Source organism: Equus caballus, chromosome 13 (genome assembly GCF_041296265.1).
Source record: "Equus caballus isolate H_3958 breed thoroughbred chromosome 13, TB-T2T, whole genome shotgun sequence".
Taxonomy (NCBI): Eukaryota; Metazoa; Chordata; class Mammalia; order Perissodactyla; family Equidae; genus Equus; species Equus caballus.
In genome coordinates this window covers 463033-482385 of record NC_091696.1, presented here as the reverse complement: position 1 = coordinate 482385, position 19353 = coordinate 463033, and the positions used below count along the sequence as shown (strand labels likewise).

At 59.6% G+C, this 19353-nt stretch overlaps 2 protein-coding genes across 5 annotated transcripts in view; one reads left to right on the top strand and one right to left on the bottom strand.

Moving 5' to 3' along the window:
* Window positions 1–16797, bottom strand: part of DNAAF5 (dynein axonemal assembly factor 5) — a 43824-nt gene extending 27027 nt beyond the window's left edge. For both annotated transcript variants that reach the window (XR_011424429.1, XM_023655047.2), the window contains exons 1-4: window positions 16167–16797; window positions 14028–14212; window positions 6260–6384; window positions 5760–5878 (exon numbers count right to left, since the gene is read on the bottom strand). Coding sequence is in view for 1 of the 2 variants with exons in the window: in XM_023655047.2 (XP_023510815.2) it covers window positions 5760–5878; window positions 6260–6384; window positions 14028–14212; window positions 16167–16770 (1033 nt within the window). In the remaining variant the exon portion in view is untranslated. The remainder of the gene's footprint in view (window positions 1–5759; window positions 5879–6259; window positions 6385–14027; window positions 14213–16166) is intronic.
* PRKAR1B (protein kinase cAMP-dependent type I regulatory subunit beta) overlaps window positions 16161–19353 on the top strand; it is a 119310-nt gene continuing 116117 nt past the window's right edge. The window contains exon 1 of one of the 3 annotated variants that reach the window (XM_070231297.1): window positions 16161–16272. The gene's annotated coding sequence lies outside the window, so the exon portion shown is untranslated. Of the gene's footprint in view, window positions 16273–17107; window positions 17318–19353 lie in introns of those variants that run through there. The other 2 variants (XM_023655051.2, XM_070231298.1) reach the window with 2 other exon arrangements.

Genomic DNA, 19353 nt, shown 5'->3' with positions numbered 1-19353 from the left:
TTCAAACAACGGGCACCTAGGAGTCTCCAAAGCAGTGACGTCCACAACCATCAGTCTGATGGGACTAACTCTTCTCTCTCCCGTGGGCACGGGCGCCTCCCACAGCAGCTTCCACGGGACACACGACGAAGGCCCAGAGCTTGAGGCACACACATAAGGGCTTATCTGCACCGAAAGCCGCCCCGATCAGACGTGGCTGTGAGCTCACGAGGACACGAACAGACACCAGTGGTCAAGAGGCTCCGGAAGGGACCTCGGCTCCCCTCCCAGAAGTGCCTTATCTCAGATTCCCTCAGAAGCGCTGCCCTGGCTGCCTGCTGTCAAGGTGCCTGTCTTCCAGGCAGAGGCTCCTGCACCTGCAGCCCCGGGGGCACAGCGGCTCTGGGTGAGAGGCGGGCCAGGCCCATCATGCTGACAGCTGTCCCCGAGATCAAGCCCAGGGAAGGAGGGGGTCCGTCCAGCCCCCATCTCCTGTGCCGGGGGCGGAGAGGCCACAGTAAACCTGTACTAACTGCACAAACAGACTGCTCACAGTGACTCCAGCCTCAGCGGGTTTCTCAAAAACAGCGTTATGGAGGGATGACTTACCTGTTGTGGAAATCACTCACGAGTCCTGTGAGCTGAGTGTCAGGGGATTCACACAGCTGTGCAATCACCCCGCAGCCCCGTTTTAGGACCGTCCATCACCCCGAGAAGGCCCCTGTGCTGTCTGCAGTCACTCCCCACCCCCACCCGGAAACCACTAATCTGCTCTCTGTGCCTGTGGCTTTGTCTCCTCCAGAGATTTCACACAAAGGAGCTCCTTTCACTCAGCATGGTGTTTGTGAGATTTCCCCACGTTGCAGCAAGCGCCACTCTCACACATGGCTGGATACGCCTCCACCACATGGACCTGCCACACCTGTCCATCCCTTCATCAGCTGAGGACACAGCTGTGTCCACTCTGGGGCTATTTTGAATAATGCTGTGAACACGACACAAAAACCCTGGGCAGACACAAGTTTCCATTTCTGTTGAGTGTTTATCTGGGGGTGGAGTGGCTGGACCACAGGGTAACTGTAAGTTTAACACTGTTTTCCAAAGTGGCCGCACCATGTGCCTTTCCCCCAGCAAGGTCGAGAGTTCTGGCTCTCCACATCCACATTCCTTCCCAGATCTGGTTGGTTCTGATTCAGAAACAACACGAGGTAGGTGTTTCTATTTATCCTGCGTAGGGGCAGAGGGAAATCCCAAGGATGTGCCCTGAGGTCTGAGTGATGATTAACTTAAGTCCAGAGTCCAAGCTGCCGGTTGGTCAGGTGCCCAGAACGCTCAGCCATTATCTAGTAATCTCTTCTTTGAAAACATAATTGCAGTACTTAGCAAGCAAAAAGCACGCCAAGACAATTCCAGTGGACGTCTGCAAAAGAGCAGACGGACAGCGCAGGCTGGCGCAGCGTCTGCAGGACGAGGCTGAGCGACCCAACGCAGGCAGACAAGAGGCAAGCGTGTGTAAGCCACTGTATTGTCACAACTGAAGCAAAGTCAGACATGCCGGGTGGGAGCGCCGCCGAGCCTGCCGGAACCCAGCGCGGGGATGTGAGGCAACCGCCTGCGGCACGTAGGAGGCGCTGGGCGCTCTGCGCGAGGTCCTGGCTGTTCACAGGCACTGATGTCCCCGAGGAGCGACTGATCTTCCTGAAGAACTGGGGGCCCCTCGGTGCAAGGACGAGGGGTCAGCCGAGAAGGAGGTCAGGGCAGGTCACCAGGAGACACAGGAGCTTAGAATCTGAGACCCGGCTCGGTTAGGTGCGGGTCCCGACTTGCCGCCTGGGGACGAGCCATGTCCCCTTTGGGCCTCAGCTCCTCACTGTGCAAGGAGGAGAGTGGCGCCTGTTCCGCGTGAACAGGGTGACACAGCCTCCAAATGGGAGGCTCTGCTCTTCCCTCCAGCCTCACATGGGGAGCTGCTCCCGACACCCAGAGCAAGTTCAGACCGGGTCGACGTCCACACCACGGAGCCCTGCTTGGTCCCCATGATGCCAACCCGCCTCTGTAGTCAGGCTCTCCTCTGCCTGGCCCGTTTCCTCTGCACAACGCGCCATTTCTGACAACGCCTGTTCAGGTCCCCCGTCTTCCTGAGCACTTGGGTGAAACACGCAGGCCGAGCAGAGCAGGTCTGGGCTCTTGGGGGAGTGAGAGAACACAAGGGAACTATGGAGACGAGCCACATGGCAGCCTGTTTCCTCGGAGGGAACACTACTTATTTCTAAAATGGGTAAAAAAAAAGCCAACTCCATCCTTCGTGATAAAAGACCTGGCAAACCATCCACCGTCATGACGAGGTGCTTCCCCTCTCACTCGACCATCACCAAGGAAAACATTTCAACAGAGGCTGATGTCAGAGCAGAAAGGACTCCGGAACCCGCTGTCACCGCTTGATCTGCTGCTGGCGGCTCGTGGGCGCGATGTGCAGATGCCCATCAAGCAGGAACCTGAGCTTCCGCACGAGAGGAGCACTGCGCTCAGGCGGACAACGGATGCCCCGACCGTCTTCCCTTTCAACACACAGCCTGGTTTTGAAAGTGGAGATTTTCTCAGTGCTGTAACAGGAAGCTTACAGTGTGTCTGCAGAGCTCACGACAAGCTGTGTAGTAAACAGACTGTATTTCTACGCCACACGGACCTTACTTTGTCAGGAAGGGGGACTTGGGCTCCGACTAGACCCCTGGTCCTGGAGCACACTCCCTGAATTCCTCGTGTGACAGGGCGGCACGTGTGAGCACAGCGTCTATCGGCAGTGCCCTGTGCGCCTTATCACGTCCCTTCCGTCTGCCGCTCAGCCACAGTCACGGTCCAGCCTCACGGGTGGGAGCAGGCGCAGCCCCCACTCGCTCGCGCACCCGACGCTGGCTGAGACAACGCCGTGCCTGGCGCACCTGTTCCAGGTGCTGCGATGTGGCTGTAGATACGCGTGCCCTCTCAGAGCACGAGCAGACACTTGACCCAGGACAGCATGACATCGGCTGGAGGCAGGCGACGGGAAGAAAGCGGGGCGGGAGGAGGGAGGCTGCGGCGAGTGGCTCTCTGAGTGGTGAGGCAGGAGCCGAGCCCCGTGACGAGGAGCAGCAGGTGAGGAGGAGGGGGACAGTGCCCGCCAGGGCCACCAGGTGGGCACAAGCTGGGACTTCAAAGACAGCTGGGCCAGAGAAGAGTCGCAAACACAGACCCGACAAAGGATGGCGCCCAGACGGCAGGAAGCACGGCTCAAGCTCCCTAAGAGAACCACCACCCACTTGAAAATATGGACCGGAGATCTGAACAGACACTTAACCAAAGGACAGCTGAGGACAAGACTATGAAATAAGTGCATGACAAGACGCTCCGCATCGTCTGTCGTCAGGGAAGTCACTGCAGGACCCAGCAAGGATGCCTCCAACACAGCCCCACCCACCGAGCGCGGCCGGGACGGGGCAGCCAGACTCCCCTCCCCTGCTGGCGGGATGCAAATATGCAGGTGCCATGGAGAGCCACGTGGCCGTCCCCATGAAACCATACACAGCCACCACACGACCCAGCAGCCCTGCTCCCAGGAGTTTATCTGGGAGACGTGGGTTCACACAAGCCTGTATGCAGCTGCCTACGTCAGCCCTATCGGGGATCACCCAGCACTGGAAACCACCACGTGCCCTTCAGTGAGTGAGGGAAAAGCTGCGGGATGCCCACGGAATGGAAAAGCTCTGACGCAGCCACAGGCGAGCCTCAGGTGCACTGAGCAGATGAAGCTGACAAGAAGGCTGCCTGTGGGGTGTCGCTCACGCATCCTGGAAAAGGCAGAACTACAGGGAAAGACAACGGAGAGGCAGCTGCAGGGGCAGGAGGCAGCCGGGGCCGATGGAATGTTCTAGATCTTAACTGCAGGGGCAGGCACCTGTGTTTGTGAAAACTCATGGAACTCTATCTGTGAAGGGTGAGCTTCCTACGTAAATGACATCAGAGATCAAGAAGGCAGCCTGTCCCGAGGGGCTGGAGTGTGGTCAGGGGACCTGAGGGAGAGAGACGGTGCTGGGGGCCGGGGTGGCACAGGAGGCCAGGCTCAGCGAGACAAGCCTGGCGAGGCTCTGGGGAGATAACTGACATAATTGAACATACGAAATGGTGCTAAAAAACCCCCTGAAAACTTAGATTTAAGATTCAAATTTTAAGAAAGAAAAATTTTAGGGGAAACTTTTAGGGGAAAAATGCCAAAAATCCAATGAAACCTAGCACTCATGCCACTAACTTTGATTGTAACTCAGCTCTAAATTTACTCTGCTCTAATGGGAGCAGCATTTCTGAGACAGCCACGGTCTCCAGGCCTTGGAACGTGCGCCTGGCTGGCTGTGTTCCGTGCAGTGCGCGCTGGGCTGGCCCTCCCTCCGACCTCACCTCCAGGCCTGCATCTTCCCAGTCCCTGGCCCCGCGACCCTGGTCCTCCCTGCAGGGCGGCCTGTCCAGGACGCCCCGATGCCTGCGTGTGACCTCGAGGACAAACCGCCAGCACAGCACAGGGCAGCCAGAGCGCTCCCAGCACAGTCTCCCCGGGCCACGCGGGGCCAGGGAGCCAGTGAGACGTGAAGACCCAGCTTACAGCCTCAGGGCTGGCAGAGAACGAGCCACGCAGCCCTCCTGGACCTCGCATCCGGAGAGAATGACTGTTTCCTTGTCAACGGCCAGAACCTAGTGGAGATGTGTTGTCAATAAACACCCCACGGGCTCCCGGCCTGCCCGGGGCGCAGGCTAACTCTGGGGTTGGAGGGAGATGCTCTGACAGAATACGAGCGCCACCTTCAGAACTGACTTCCCTCACAGGCAGCGAGGGTGCGCGCGCTGCAAAGGAAACTCCAAACCTGGGTGTCTACGTTCTATGTTTTTAAAGGGAGTGTTCTCGGGCTTCAGGGAAACAGAAAAATGCTGCCAGCAGCTGGTTCTCACACCTTTTCCAGAACGCGTGTGATCCCCCTTACCCACCGCACGGCATGGAGGGGCGGAGCGTGCGTGGACACGGAGATGAGAGCTGCACCTTAGGAGGAGGTGCTCCTTTACCGACCACAAACTTCACATCACCCGAACGCCGCTTGCAGTGCTTGTCCTGATGCTGTCCTGTGCAGCCTCGACGTCCCGTCAGGCCCAGCTGGCCCGCACCGCCTGCCCGAACCAGGCCAGGAGAGGTGGTCTGTGTACGTCTGGCTGCCTCGGGTGCTACGTGTTGTCCTCGTCAGCGTGCACCTCGCTACTGTCTAACGTCAAGAAACGCCGCGCATGCAGACGTGGTGACAGCGGCGTCTGATCCAGCACAGCTGGAGACACGCCACCCACGAGAGGAAGCAGCTTCCAGAACGGAAAAGCCAAGGGCGTGCAGGCCAGGGCCGCGGGGGGCTGCAGCCATGGCCAGACCTGCTCCCAACACTGACACAGGGGCGCGCAGGTTGGCCCCGCAGCGAGGGAAGGGATGGCAGCCTCCGCCTCGACCGCGGAAATCACCCTGAAACGCAGGGCTGCAGCCCCCGTGACCCGTGTTTGCGTCATCAGATGAAGTTACAAAAGCTTCTCGTATAAAACGCTGAAGTACCACCCACAGCTCCGCGGGATGCGTCACCCTCACCCACCCAGGGCCAGACCCAGGCGGCGTCCACGGGAGGGGCCGAGTGCTGCCGCGGGACACCCGAGAGTGCAGGGTGACGCGGGGACCCCTCAGAGCCCCCAGCCCCCATCACTGCCCTGGGGAAGGCGGCACTCACCTGGCGACGGGTGATGGGCTGGGGCCGGAGAGGCAAAGTCCAGCTTGTCCTTGAGGTCCTCCTCGTTCTCCTTCTGCCACTGCAGGCCCACCTGCTCCCAGAGGTTGGCCGCCACGCGCCTGCAGCACAGACACAGGTCAGGGGAGCTCCTGCAGGGGCCCAGGACCAGGCCATCTGTGGGGCTTCTGAGCGCTTCACTGACAGCACTGAAGGCGACTGACTTCTATGCGTGTACCCGAAGTGCTAAAAACCGCAGAGGCCTGCCGGACGCCCCATGACCTCGCGGCATCTAGAATGAGGGCACCGGGGCGGGCGGGGGGGGGGGGTGGGCGTCACAAGGAGACTCCGCAGCAAAGCAAACAAGCGTCACTGTAGATGACGATGTAGGGACGACAAGTCCCGGGGAAGAGGACGGAGGACCCACGCCTGCAACAGCAGGGGCCGCAGAGCCCGGCAAACGGGGAGCCTGACGGCCGCTCCAGGACAGCCTGGCCACTTACGCGACCTCGGGGACGTCGTCGTCGAAGCTGCTCAGCAGCAGCGGGATGAGCTTGTGGAAGAAGGAGTAGCGGTCCCGCAGACTCAGCAGCCAGCCCCCCACCACACACGTCACCGCCTGCCGGACCTGCACGCAAAAGAGGCGGCTTCATGCCGGGCAGAGAAACGCCAAGGGGACACGCGGAGCAGCAGGGCCACCATGGGGACACCGTCCAGGGGCAGACGCGGGCTTGGGGCCCCGGTGCTCCGGCAGCCCTGCACTGAGGCTCAGGCCTGGTGAGGACACGTCGGGGCCGCTGTGTCTTGTTGCCCAAGCCAGTCCTCGTGGCTCCAGCCCGACCCTCTGTCAGCCGAAGCAGGGCTCACGCGCGGGAGCCTCCCTGCCGGGCTCCACGGGCGCTGTGTCACCATGGGCGTTTCCACGAGCTGCTGGCCAGTGGCTAGGAAGTGTGCCCTGCAAGGTCACAGCACCCAGGCCTCTGGCCCTGGAGCCCCAGGGACTCCCAGGGGCTGGCGGGGTGCCCGCTCCGCTGCGGGCTGTCTGACCAGGTGATGGCACGCTCCACCCACCTCACCTGCCACAGAGGAAATGGCCCGAAACACACCTGGTGCCCGAGGTTGAGCTCCCTGCACCAGGCAGCCAGGCTCCCTAAGTGACCTGGGAGGGCAGCAGCCGGGCCGAGCCTCCAGAGGAGCCCTGCCGTGGGGCGGCACCACGGCACTCCCCAGCAAGGGGCCCACTGGCTGTGGCGTCTGCCAGGTGCAGCTGGGAGGGGACCCTACGGCAGGCACTCGGGGTGGAGAGGCTCCACCCGCTGTGGCCATCAGCAGCCAGCACTGCAGGCAGCCCAGGTCAGGGGCTGGGCCCCAGCAGCGCCCGCCGAAGGCCTGTCACTGCCTGTGGTGGGCTGAGCCCCGGCTCCAGCAGGGCACATGAACGGACGAAGTGCATTCTCCTCCCTCAAGCTCATCCTCTTTGTGGAAAATGAGAGAGGACGACAGGACCCGTGTCACCGGCCCCTCACGAGAAAGGAGAACACCTGCACGGAGCCTGACGCGGAGCCCCTGGCACAAGCTCAGCAGTCCCGGGCCTCCACCCCCACCCCGCCCGCGAGAGGCGTGCAGGCGCCGGGCTCCGTGCTGCCTTGCAACCCCTGCGAGGGTTAAACCCTCTGAAAACAAAGAGGCACAACATGAGGCAAATGGGGTCGTTCTTATTAACTGACGCGAGCATGGCATCAACGACCAAAGCACAAGCGAACGTCCCTCTTGGGCAAATCTACGCGCTAAAAACATCCCAACTGCAACCAGCCAGCGCCAGAACCGCCGAGCGAGCGAGCAGGGCCCTGCAGGGTGACAGGCAGGCATCAGGAGGACCCGCTCCAGAGCTCTGTGACCCGGCCGCGCCTGGGCCCCAGCACCAGAGGCCACGGGCTGTGGGAGCCCATCCAGCTGGCTGTGGCTCCTCTCGCCGTCCTGCCCCGTGTTGGGCACCTGCAGGCCCCACGCCCAGGACAGTCACTGCAACGTCCCCAAAGATGACACGTCTCTTGTAGGCAGGAGCCTTCAGCTTCCCACCTCCTGAGCGAGCATCGCCGGGGCAGCCGGCCCGCTCCCGCCCGTCGGCCTGGAGCTGGTGTCGGCAGGAACGTGAGACACATCGCCCTCTGCTCCCAGCTCAGAAAACAGCGCGGAACGGAGCTGCCAAGTAACAGTCTGACTAAGCGGGAAATATGTCAATTAAAAAAAAAAGCCGAATGAGCCGAGGGAGAATCATTCTTCTCCCGAGGCAGGGCTGCGGATGGCGGGTGTTGGCTGGAGAACCGCGCGCGGCACCATCTGGGACCCTGCGCAAAGCCAAAGGGAGAAACTGTGCATGCGAAACAGCGCTGAGAAAACAAGACAGTCTTCCGTTCTCCGTTAACTCGCAAGTTCCCACTGCGTGTTCTTTTTTACTGGCGCCTGAGCTAACATCTGTTGCCAATCTTCTTTTTTTTCTTGTTCTCCTCCCCAAAGCCCCCCATACATAGCTGTAGGTTCCAGTTGTTGGTGCCTCTGGTTGTGGCACGTGGGACGCCGCCTCAGCGTGGCCTGATGAGCGGTGCCAAGTCTGCGCCCAGGATCCAAACCGGTGAAACCCTGGGTGCAGGAGCGGAGCGTGCGAACTTAACCACTCGGCCACGGGGCTGGCCCCCCACTTTAAGTTCTTAAGTCAAGGAAAATTAACGTGCCCAGTTCTTCATAACGAGGATATTTAGTGCTATGTCCTGCCGTCAGCTGCTAAGCATGTGTTATCAACTGACGACGCTCCTCGTCACGTTCCACAGAGAACGGAAGGCAGCTCCCAGGCACGGGCGGGGGGAAGTCATCTCTTTCCAATTCACCCCTCAAGCGCGAACATTTCAGACCTCAGATTTGGGGGCTGGGGGAGGCAGGGGAAAGATCTTTCTACCCAGCCCTTGATTTCGAATGACCGTCTCAAGCAAAACACTTAGGAGCACTCCCTCTGTGTCCACCACGCCGACCGAAGGCCTCGGATTTTAAGGATTTTATGTCATTTTAATAAACTCCTCTCTTCAGCATAAAAAGCTTTTAATGGCATCAACAAAATATTTTAATAACATCAGATGTTGCTTGAAATATATAGTATTCAATCCAATTAAAGAGGAAGAGGGCTTCCACTGAATCTGGGACATTCTTGTTTTAAAATCTGAAAAATTTCAGCATAACCTTTATGAAGTCTGTGAGGTGGATATGAACGTCCATGGTAAATTTCTGTTGTTACTTTTCCCTCATTTGGATTCAGGTGGGAGAAAGAGAAAAGGAGAGGAGGTAAGAGGAGGGGAGGGGAGAGGAGAGAAAGGGAGCAGAGAGGGGAAGAGAGGGGAGGGGAAAGGAGGGTGGGGGAGGGGAGAGGAGCAGCAACAGGCCCCACCCGTAGGATGGGAGTTGGAAGCCTGCGCCAGTTCATTCTGGCAGGGTCCCGCCCCAAGGGCTCTTGGGTTCAGGAATCTGCATCCCATGGGCTTTCTGGAATGTGGTGAGCATCCTCCCTCATTCCTCACCTTAGGACTCCCCTGTCACCCACTCAGGCAGAGCACACATTCACACTTCCCCCCCCGCCCTGCACCCTTCCACCCGCCCGCCCCTCCACCCCTCCACGCCACCATGCATCGCTCCTGAGCAGCTGGGAGGTGCCTGGCACTGATCCCACCAGGTCCCGGGCAATGACTGGGGCAGCACCTCTCCTTCCTGCGCTCCATCAGGTGCTGGCAGAGGGCAGGTGCTCAGAAAGGCCTCAGGGCCTGAGCCGAACGCCCACGGGGCCACCAGCAGTGGGGCAGGTGAGGCCAGGTGAGCTGCAACCCGCTGAACCCGGCCCTGCCGGCGGCTCCCACGGGACGCCCACGCAGGTCACGTCCCAGGAGCTTGAGCAGCGGGTCGGAGCCACATCCGCACCACACACAGCACACGGGACCAACCTTCTAACTGAAACCTCCTCGCCCACAGTCAGAGACCAGCAACACGCAGCGAGTTCCTGAAGTGAGGGGGACCCCAGGGCAACCAAGGGCCGAGATGGACACACACCACTCTTTACGGATGACGACCTAACCTGAGCCTGGCGCCCTTTCACCTGGACACTGCACGCAGCCAGACGTGTGGGCCTTTCTGGCCCAGAGGAAGCAAGGTCAGCCCCTGTGGCCCTGGGACACCCGCCTTTCCACGTCCTCAGACATGTCCTGGAGGCTGGTGGTGAGGAAGCACCAGAGAGAGAATTCTGGGAGCTGGACTGCCCGTACTGAGCTGGCTGTGCCACCTGGGTGAGCTTGGAACCTCTCTGTGCCCTGTTCCTCGCTGGTAAGACAGAGATCCTCACAGTCTCCCGCCCACAGGGGGCTGCACGGACCAAAGGGGTCACTTCAGGTAAAGCACTAAGAACAGGCTGATTCCAGGCAGCCCCTGACGATGGAGCTCAACGACCCAGGATTCAGTCCAGCAGGCTGGGCGCCCGGCAGTTGCTGAGAGTTTTCTAAATGTTCCAAGGCTGTGAGGACCTCACGCCCAGACTGTGGGCAGGATCCCTCGCGGCCTGGGCCGCCCACAGGATGCCTGCGAAGTCCTGGGGGCCGAAGTCTGCAGGAGACCCAGCACCTGCGAAGTGCTGGCTGACGTCAAAGTGAGCTCAGGATGCTGAGGCCCAGAGCTGACATCCAAGCAAAAAGCACAGCACGATCATGTCCCCTTCAACTCACTGTAAGGGACCCTGGTGACCCCGTTAACGAGACCCCAAGCCAGCGTGAAAGCTGGCGGGCAACTGAGAAGCCAGATTTGAAATCCCACCTCAGTCAGCCCTGGGAACTGTATGGGAGCAAATCAAACCCCACTGGGAAAAAATAAAAGTGAAAATAGTTTCAGTAATGCAAAGCACTTGTTTTGGAATATTAAATAACAAAAAGGAGTCACAGACCGAAGTTTTGGGAAAGTCTGTCAGCAAACAAAACACAGAACGTTGCCCGTGATGCCCCAATGGCAGCAGTCCTCCCACGACTTCCTCCTCGTCTGCAGGGACGCAAACCTTAGGATGCTCGAGTCAGGGGACCGAACGTCCAGTTAGGCCAACAACGGGATGCCGGCTTTCTCACACTTAGCTGTTTGCAGAGTTATCAACACAGTGTTTCCCGAGAGCCATGGATACACGATTACACTACACAGACAACTGCCGATAGTTACAGTATTTAGACAGCTATCGATCCATACGCAGTTTACTGTTTATAGACAGCTGTCGACACATAGTTATTACAGTGTTTTGAGGAAAAGCACTTGATCTGTGACAAGGAAGCCACATCCTTTTCTGCTCTGCCTCCAGCTGGAAGAAGCTGAGACAGCGCCCTGGTCAGCGCTGCTGCTCTCCCCTGGCGTCCACGCGGGGCCTCGCTCCTGGAGCTGCCCTCGCAGTCGGGTCTCTGGGGAGCGGCAACAGCACCTGTTGCAGGTGCAGGGCAGTGCTGGTGCCCACCTAGCGCCCTGCCCCCTCCTCCGCCCTTGGCAGAGCCCGATTCTGCTGTGCCCCCCCACCCCAGCTCCAGGAGGGGTCAGCGGTGCCCACGGTCACTCCACTCCAGCTGGCCCCACGAGATGAGCGGACAGACTCAGGCTCCACGTGGGGAAGGTTCCCTCCGTCTCTGCGTGCGCTCCACTGGCAGCCTTGCTGCGCCTCAGGGACACAGCCTGAGGGTGAAGCCCGGGCAGCAGAGCTGAAGTGACATCCGGGCAGGGGCTGTGTCACCCCGGCCCTGGTATGTCCTCACCTGTCCCGGCCCCTAAAGCCCAGAGCGACTCTCTTCTGCCGCCTTCACACCATCCGCTCCGGGAAGCCTGCCTCCCGCTGAGAGGCTGCCATCATCCCGCAGCGCAGCCAGTCCGCTCCTCTCGCCCCCTGCCCGCTCAGGTCGGACGGAGTTGGGGAAGCCGTGACAAGCGGTGAGAACCTCTAGCCTCTCCGTGTGATCAGAGAAGGCATCTCGACCCTCCCAGGCTGCCTGCCCACCGTGCTAACCCAGCAGAACTGTATCTGAGTCACACGAGGTGAATGTTACAGCTCACAAAAGAACTAACTGGCAACAAGCACACAAAAGGTGCCCAACGTCACCAATGGTCAGGGAAATGCAAACCAAGCCGCAGGAGGCACCCTCACACCCACCAGGATGGCTATAAACAAACAAACAAAAAACAGCATAACAAGTGTTGTAAGAATGCAGAGAAATCGGGACCCTTGTGCACTGCTGGTGGGAATGCAAAACGGTGCAGCTGCCGTGGGCGACACTGGTGGTTCCTCAATAAGCCGGACCTGGAGTTACCGCGGGACCCAGCGAGTCCACTCCTCGGTCCATGCCCAGGAGAAGTGAAGCAGGAACCCAAAGAGACACTGAACAGCCGTGTTCACAGCAGCTCCGCTCACAAGAGCCAAAGGTGGAAACAGCCCCAATGTCCATCGATGGGTGACGGCTAAACACCACGTGGTCCATCCACATGACGGGCATTAGCAAGCCATAAAAAGCAATGAAGCACCAACACACGCCACAACCATGAACCTCGAACGGGGCCAGTCGAAGCAGATCACGTGTTGATTGCACTTATGTGAGCCGTCCCGAACACACCAGTTCCGAGGGACGGCAAGATCAGAGGTGACCAGAGGCTGGGGAGGGGGGATGGGATTTCCGGCTTAATGACTACAGAGTTTGTTTGGGATGATAAAAAATGTTTTGGACTGGGGGCTGGCCCCATGGCCGAGTGGTTAAGTTCGCGCCCTCTGCTGCAGGCGGCCCAGTGTTTCGTTGGTTCGAATCCTGGGCGCGGACATGGCACTGCTCATCAGACCACGCTGAGGCAGCGTCCCACATGCCACAACTAGAAGAACCCACAACGAAGAATACACAACTATGTACCGGGGGGCTTTGGGGAGAAAACGGAAAAAAAAAAATCTTTAAAAACAAACAAACAAACAAAAAAAACCAAAAAAATGTTTTGGACTGTAGTGATGTTTGCACAACCTCGTGAATGTTCTTAATGCCACCGAACTGTATACTTAAAATGGTTAAAATGGCAAACTTAATATTAAATATATTTTACAAGAAAACTTAAAAATTAATAACGTAACATATCAAAAACACAGAACACGTCAATGTTTCAACACAACAAACATACCATTCATGGGTGAATTGTATGGGATGTGAATTGGAGCTCAATAAAGCCGTTTAAAAAAAGAAAACAAAACGGACAAAGTGCCTGGGAAGGAAACCCAGTGTGCCTGTGGCTGGGAGGCAGGAGAGTGGTCCCCGATGTCACGAGACCTGGGCCAGGGACAAGCGCCAGCTGGATTACACAGCCTCCAAACCCCCGGGGAAGTGAAGCAGACAGGAGGGGTTTCTGTGAGAACTAATGAAGACGGTGCGTGGATGAGACATGGGAGAGGCTGGCGCACAGTGCTGCATGCGAGTGGCTAACGTTCCCACGACAGGCGAGCAGGCCACGCCACCTCTCATTGGTGTGCTTTACGGCCAGCGGGACGTGAAGCAGCCGGAGGTGGCCGAGGCAGGGGCCCTTTCTCACCGCTCTGGATGACTCCTGCCAGCACCCACTGGGCCTCTCACCCTGTGTGACCATGAGCACGAGCTCCCCCTTGTGATCCGCACCCTTTGGGAGAACGCTTGCCCTCAGGGGCCTCGGCCCTGCTCCCGGCAGTTGGGGCTGGCCAAGGTTTATAAGCCAACTGTGGCCTCAGACCCACAACATGCCCCCCGAGCTGACTTCTGCCAACAAAAACCCCAGTACTCTGATCCCCATCTGTCTGTCCGTCCACCTCTCAGCGGGCCCCAAAGCCCAGCAGAACGAGTTACCCTCCAACCTGTCCTCTGCGGTTTGGGTCATGAACCACTGTGGCTTTTCAGCTAAATCTGCCTGATGGATGGGCACAGCGAAGACGCCTCTGCCAACCGTGGAGGACACGCAGTTTAGACATTGTTCCTAAGAGGAAATAGTCCCCTTCCACATTCTTGGAACTAAGAACAACAAATACATTAAGACAATTCAGCTCTCCGTCAGCTTCTCAAAGACGTGAAGTAGGAGCGCCCAACGACTGGGAGCGATGAAAGGACGTTTGCGGTAACATGTAATATCTTTATAAAAAGGAAAAGGGGGCGAGTGAGTAGAAACTGCATGGGGCATGCCTCTGCTGGAGGGGAGACCGCCCAGAGGAGAAACTCCCCTTACCTGGGGGACGTCATCAAAGAGCCGCTGAGCAAAGTGCGGAAGCACGTCGTCCACCGACTTCCCGCTGCCGAACTGGATCACCGTGCCCGTGGCCTCGATGACGGCCACACGCACCTTCCAGTGCTGGTGGGAGATGGTCTGCATCAGCGGGCTGATCAAAGACTCCGACTGCATGTGGAAGTGGTCTGCAGACAGGGGAGGCCACCAGTTACCCGGGCTGCTGCCCACGAGCCTCAGCCACGCCCAACCCCACGGGCTCCCGGCACAGGCCGCTGCGCCTCGGACCTTCCTTCCCCTTCCAGCGGGTCCCTGCTGTAAGCCGGCACACGGCTCAGCCCTGCCAGGCACAGCTCTGCACCTCCGGCCCCAGGAGAAGCACAAGAAGTGTGTGACCCAAAGATTACCTCTATGACCCACAGGCTTGGGGAACCAGAGGGAAAAGGCTGGGGCTTGGCCCCACCTCAGCTGAAGATGGGCGCTGTGAGGGGAGCCCTGGGGCTGCTGCCTGAGAGGGACGCTGGCCAAAGGAAAAACCGAGCCCAAGGACGCTGTGTCTCCACACCCAGCGGCACCCAGAGCCAGACACCCAGCACTAGCGCAGGGAGCCGGACCAGCACCGCTCCAGGCGACGCCACGCCACTTCCTATGGGTAAGGTCCCGAGGGAGAGCCAGGCTGACGCTCTGGTTTTGGAGTTCTGGCCTCAATGCTGCCGCTGAGACCCAGAGACTGCTATTTCAGAGACTCCAGGTGAGCTCTTTAACCCCCAGGCAGGTCCTCACATGCAGGCAGGAGCTGGTCTAGTCCAGCCTCGGGCGAGGGGAGGGAGGGAGGCGCCTCGCACAGCAGCGCTGGTGCAGGGGAGGAGGGTTGAGGTGGGGAGCTGCTTCAAGCAGGAGGAACAGCACTTCACTCAACAGTCAGTAAGCACTACTGCAGGCCGGCACTGAGCTGTGTGCCCTGAGTACCAAGAGGCATGGTCCCGCCCTTCCGGAACTTAGACTCTAGTGAGGGAACAGGCCAAGGCTGGAAGGCAGGGGCTGCAGTGCATCTCGCATCCGGTCCCTTTTCCTCCATCCCTTGTAGCAGACTGCCCCACTCAAGTCCAAGCCAACACCTAAACATGGATTATGGCCCCCGACTGGCTGCCTCATCTCCTTTGCTGCCACCTCGGTAGTCCATTCCCCACAAGCACAGACTCGCCTTTCATAAACCAGAACCGGAGTCTATCACACTCCTTGTCCGCACCCTCCACTGGCTCCCCTATTGTACTTAACACTGAATTCAAATCCATCGGCCCCCAGCCTCACCCCTCCTTCCCTCCAGCCACCCTGGCCTCCCTCTTGCTCCTCACTGCCAAGCTTATTCCTCGAGGCTGGCTCCCTCTCGACCTCTGATCCTCCGCTTAAACGCTCCCTCCTCCTGGAAGCCCTCCCAAAAGGACTAAGAAGGTGTCCCCTACCATCCCATGTCCCAGCCTGAGACAGCAAGGACAGGAAACTGGGGCAAGACCCTGCAGAACCGGCTACTTAGGAAAACGGAACATCCTGTTAAGACTAGGTTTTTAAAGCAATGGAGAATGGATTAAAAGGCAGCAAAAGAGAAGCAACCTGCCTCCCTTCAGGACAGCAGTCCGAGCCACACAGAGAAGACAGGTGGACTCCGTGAGAAACGGGGACGAAAAGTGGTGAAAGATGGGAGTGGTGTTTCTCAGTGTGTTCCCTTAGGCACCCGGATTACAGCCCCCCCCAACCCCCCCGCGAGAGGCAGCTATCAGAACGCACCCCATCCCAGACACGCTTGAACACAATTTCATGGGTGGTCTCCGGAAGTCTGCATTTTGAGAAACACCGGATGGAAAAGAGCAGGGCGGCTGCGGGGGTCCAGGAGGGGACCACCAGCTCAGGGAGGGGCAGGGGCGGTGCGAGGCAGGGGGTGAGGAGGGGGACACCTGCGGTGGCGCGTGAGAGGGGGTCCAGAAGGGGACCACCCGCTCAGGGCCGGCCCGAGGCAGGGGGTGGGGAGATGCGGGCTAGGCGGGCATCGAGCGTGGAGTGCGCGAGGGGGTCCAGGAGGAGACCACCGGCTCAGGGCCGGTCCGAGGTTGGGGGGCGGGGGGAGAAGGGGGGCGGGGCGGGCACCTGGGGTGGCGCGCGCCAGGCGGGCGGCGCACTCGCAGCTCTCGCGGCGCACGGCGGCGAAGGGGTCGAGCAGCGTGCAGCGCAGCACGCGCACCGCGTCGTCCAGGTAGGGCGCGAGCGCGGCGCCGCCCAGGCTCACAGCCAGGCCGAGCAGCTGCACGAGCGCCAGGCGCAGCTCCTCGCAGGCCTCGGGCGGGCGGCGCGCGGGCTCGGGGCCGGCCAGGCGCGCGGCCAGCGCGGGCAGCAGGCGCGGAAGGGCGTCGCGGGGGCGCGCGGCGCGGCGCAGGCCCAGGCCCAGCAGGTGCGCGGCCAGCGCGCGGCAGCCCTCGGCCGGGTCGGCCAGGCAGCGCAGCAGGCGCGGCAGCAGCAGGCGCGCCCACGGGCCCTGGAAGGCGGCGGCCGCGGCGGCGGGGTCGGCGGCGGGCGCCTCGGGCCGAGCCTCCAGCAGGTGCTGCAGCGCCTCGAGCGCGCGCCGCCGGCCCAGCTTGCTGTCGGCCTCCAGCCCGGGCAGCAGACGGCTCAGGGCGCGGCTCAGCTCCGCCGCCTCAGCCGCTTCGGCCGGGCCCGGGGGCGCCGCGGCCTCCGCCGCCACCAGTGCCGCCATCTTCCTCGCGTTGCCCGTAGCCAGGGGAAACCGGCACTTTTACGACGGCCGCGGCGCGGATTACGGCCCGCCTTCCGGTCGGCTCCGAACGCAACTTTATTGACAGCTCGGGGCGCGGACAGGACACGGCGGGGGCAGAGGCTGGGGGCCAGGGCCCTGGGAAGACCGGGGGGCCGGGGCTGGGGGCTGGGGGCCGCAGGGTCCGGGGGAGCAGTGGAGGGCCGGGAAGCGCCTGGGCCGGGGACTTGGGGAGCGGAGGGGCGGGGCCCGTGGCGCGGCTCGAGGACTTCCGGCCTGAGCGCGTGGGCCGGAAGCACAGCGCTCGTTCTGCGCCTGCGCTATGCGCCTCCCGGGCTCCACGTGCGGTGGCCCGGCAGGTGCACGAACTGGACCCGCGTGCTCCAGGGAAGTGGGGCGGCGCCGCTCCAGCCCAGGTCGCTGCGGGATCACGGCATGAGTGGGGCGCGGCGCCCTCGGACGCACGAGGAGCCTCCCTGCGCGGCCTCGCGTCCCCCAGGTGGTGGGGGCAGCTCCAGCACGGACTCCGGTGGGTCCTGCGGCCAGACCCCCCCGAGGCTCCCTCCGGGCTGGGCTCTGGGCGCGAGTGGTCCCAGGCGGCCATCAGGGAGACGCGCGAGGTGCTGAGGCCGAGGGTCCCCGGTGCCCGTGCCTCGCAGCCGTCTGGGGGAGCTGGACGTCGGCTCGGCTGCACCACCTGGAGGAGGGTTGGGGCACAGGGCGGAGCCCACCGCAGCCGGGGGTCCCCAGATCTGGCTAGCCAGCCCACCCCTCTGTGACAGTGCCCTGAACAAGTTTCCAAAGATCAAAACGTCCTCGATTCTGAGGACTGAACTTTCTTTCCAACTTGACCGCTGATTTTTGTGGTTGACGTTTGTTTGGTAAAGTGGTGGTGGTAATATGCCACGGTCGTGTCTCTTGAATGTCTTTAGGTGGTGTTCGGTAACCCCTCACCGCTCTCTCCTCCAACAGGCATGTGTTGGGCCCGCTCTGCCTGAGGCACCAGGGACACCGTGACATAGAAATGCTGCGTGTGCCTACTGTCACAGCTCTAAGTCTGGTGACAGGAGATAGAACTGGGAAGTGAATGATCACAGTAATAAGTGTGTCATTGCCATGGTGCTCGGGAATGGACAGCACAGGGTTCCACGAGGAGTGATAGCAGGGGTGACATAGGGAGGGTCAGTGATAGTTCACGAGGGGGCGAGGGGAGGTCACGAAAGGGTTGCAGAGGGAGGGGCAGCATGGCCACAGGTGCCAGCATTTGAGGAGGAGCATCATATTCCACTTTCCCTTGGGGTCTTTGTTGAGCTGTCAGACACCCTGGGGCTCTCCGTAACAAATGCTCATTTGACAAAGGCAAAGCATCGCCTAGGCAAAAAAAACACCTGCCAGGAAATGCTCCTCGCTCTGGTTGAAGAACTGGTTAAAGGGAAGGCCTGGCTGAGACCTGGGTGGGGAGCCACACCCCACCCCGCAGTCTGCCTGTGGCATCACGGTCAAAGCGTCTGCAGCCCACCTGACCCTGGCTATGCGACTGTGGTGCTGGGGGGCAGCACCCACTACAGGGCTGGTGTCGGTGGGGCCTGACTTCTTCCAGCTTTCCACCTGGTGGCACAAGGATACCGAGGACCACCAGGCGCTGCCTGGCTCTTCCTGCAGCAGTAGCAGCAACATCAGGCTGCCTGGGGAAGTGCTTCCAACCCTGTAGACGTCGCCAGCAAGGACTGAGCAACAGCAGTGTCAGATTAATAAAGCAGACCGGGAGAGCATTGCAAGGGCTGCAAAAATAAAACTGTCGTTGGAACCACAGACCACAGAAGTTGGCTGAAATCTACACGCTAAACCTAAACAGGGCAACTTCCTGCTAAAACAGAAAGTTTAGGTAAAATCAGGAGTCTCTTAACATAATAGCCAAAATGTCCAGGATACATTAAAAAAATCATTTGTCATACCAAGAACCAGGAATACCACTATTGAAATGAAAAGACAACTCACATGAGTGCAAGGGTGAACCAGATTTGGAATTATCTGACAAGGATTTTAAAGCAGTCATAAAAGTACTTCAAAAAATATGAATTCTTTTGAAACAAGTGAGAGAGTAGGAACTCTTAGTAAAAAAATAGAAATTATAAAAAGAACGAAGTGGGAATTACAGAACTGAAAAGTACAGTAACCAAAACAATGTCGTGTCCATCCCTGGACACAGTGATCACCAGGCACCTCGCTGCATGGACACAAGAGCGGAGTGGGGGTGACAGGTTAGAGTCAGGGAACTTAGAGCAGTAGGACTTACGCAAAGCAAGAAAGAGAAAACAGACTGGAAAAAAAGTGAACAGAGCCCCAGAGATCTGCAGGACAATAGTTTGTATCGCCAGAGTCCTGGGGCAAGAGGAGGAAGAACGGGCTGGAAAGGTATTTGAAGAAATAATGGCTGAGAACTTCCCAAATTTGGTGAAAGGCATAGCCCACAGATACAAGAAGCTGAGGAGCCCTGGCTAGGGTAAGCCCTCTGGACATAAACACCAAGACACGTAAGTAGATTTCTGGAAACTCAAGACAGAG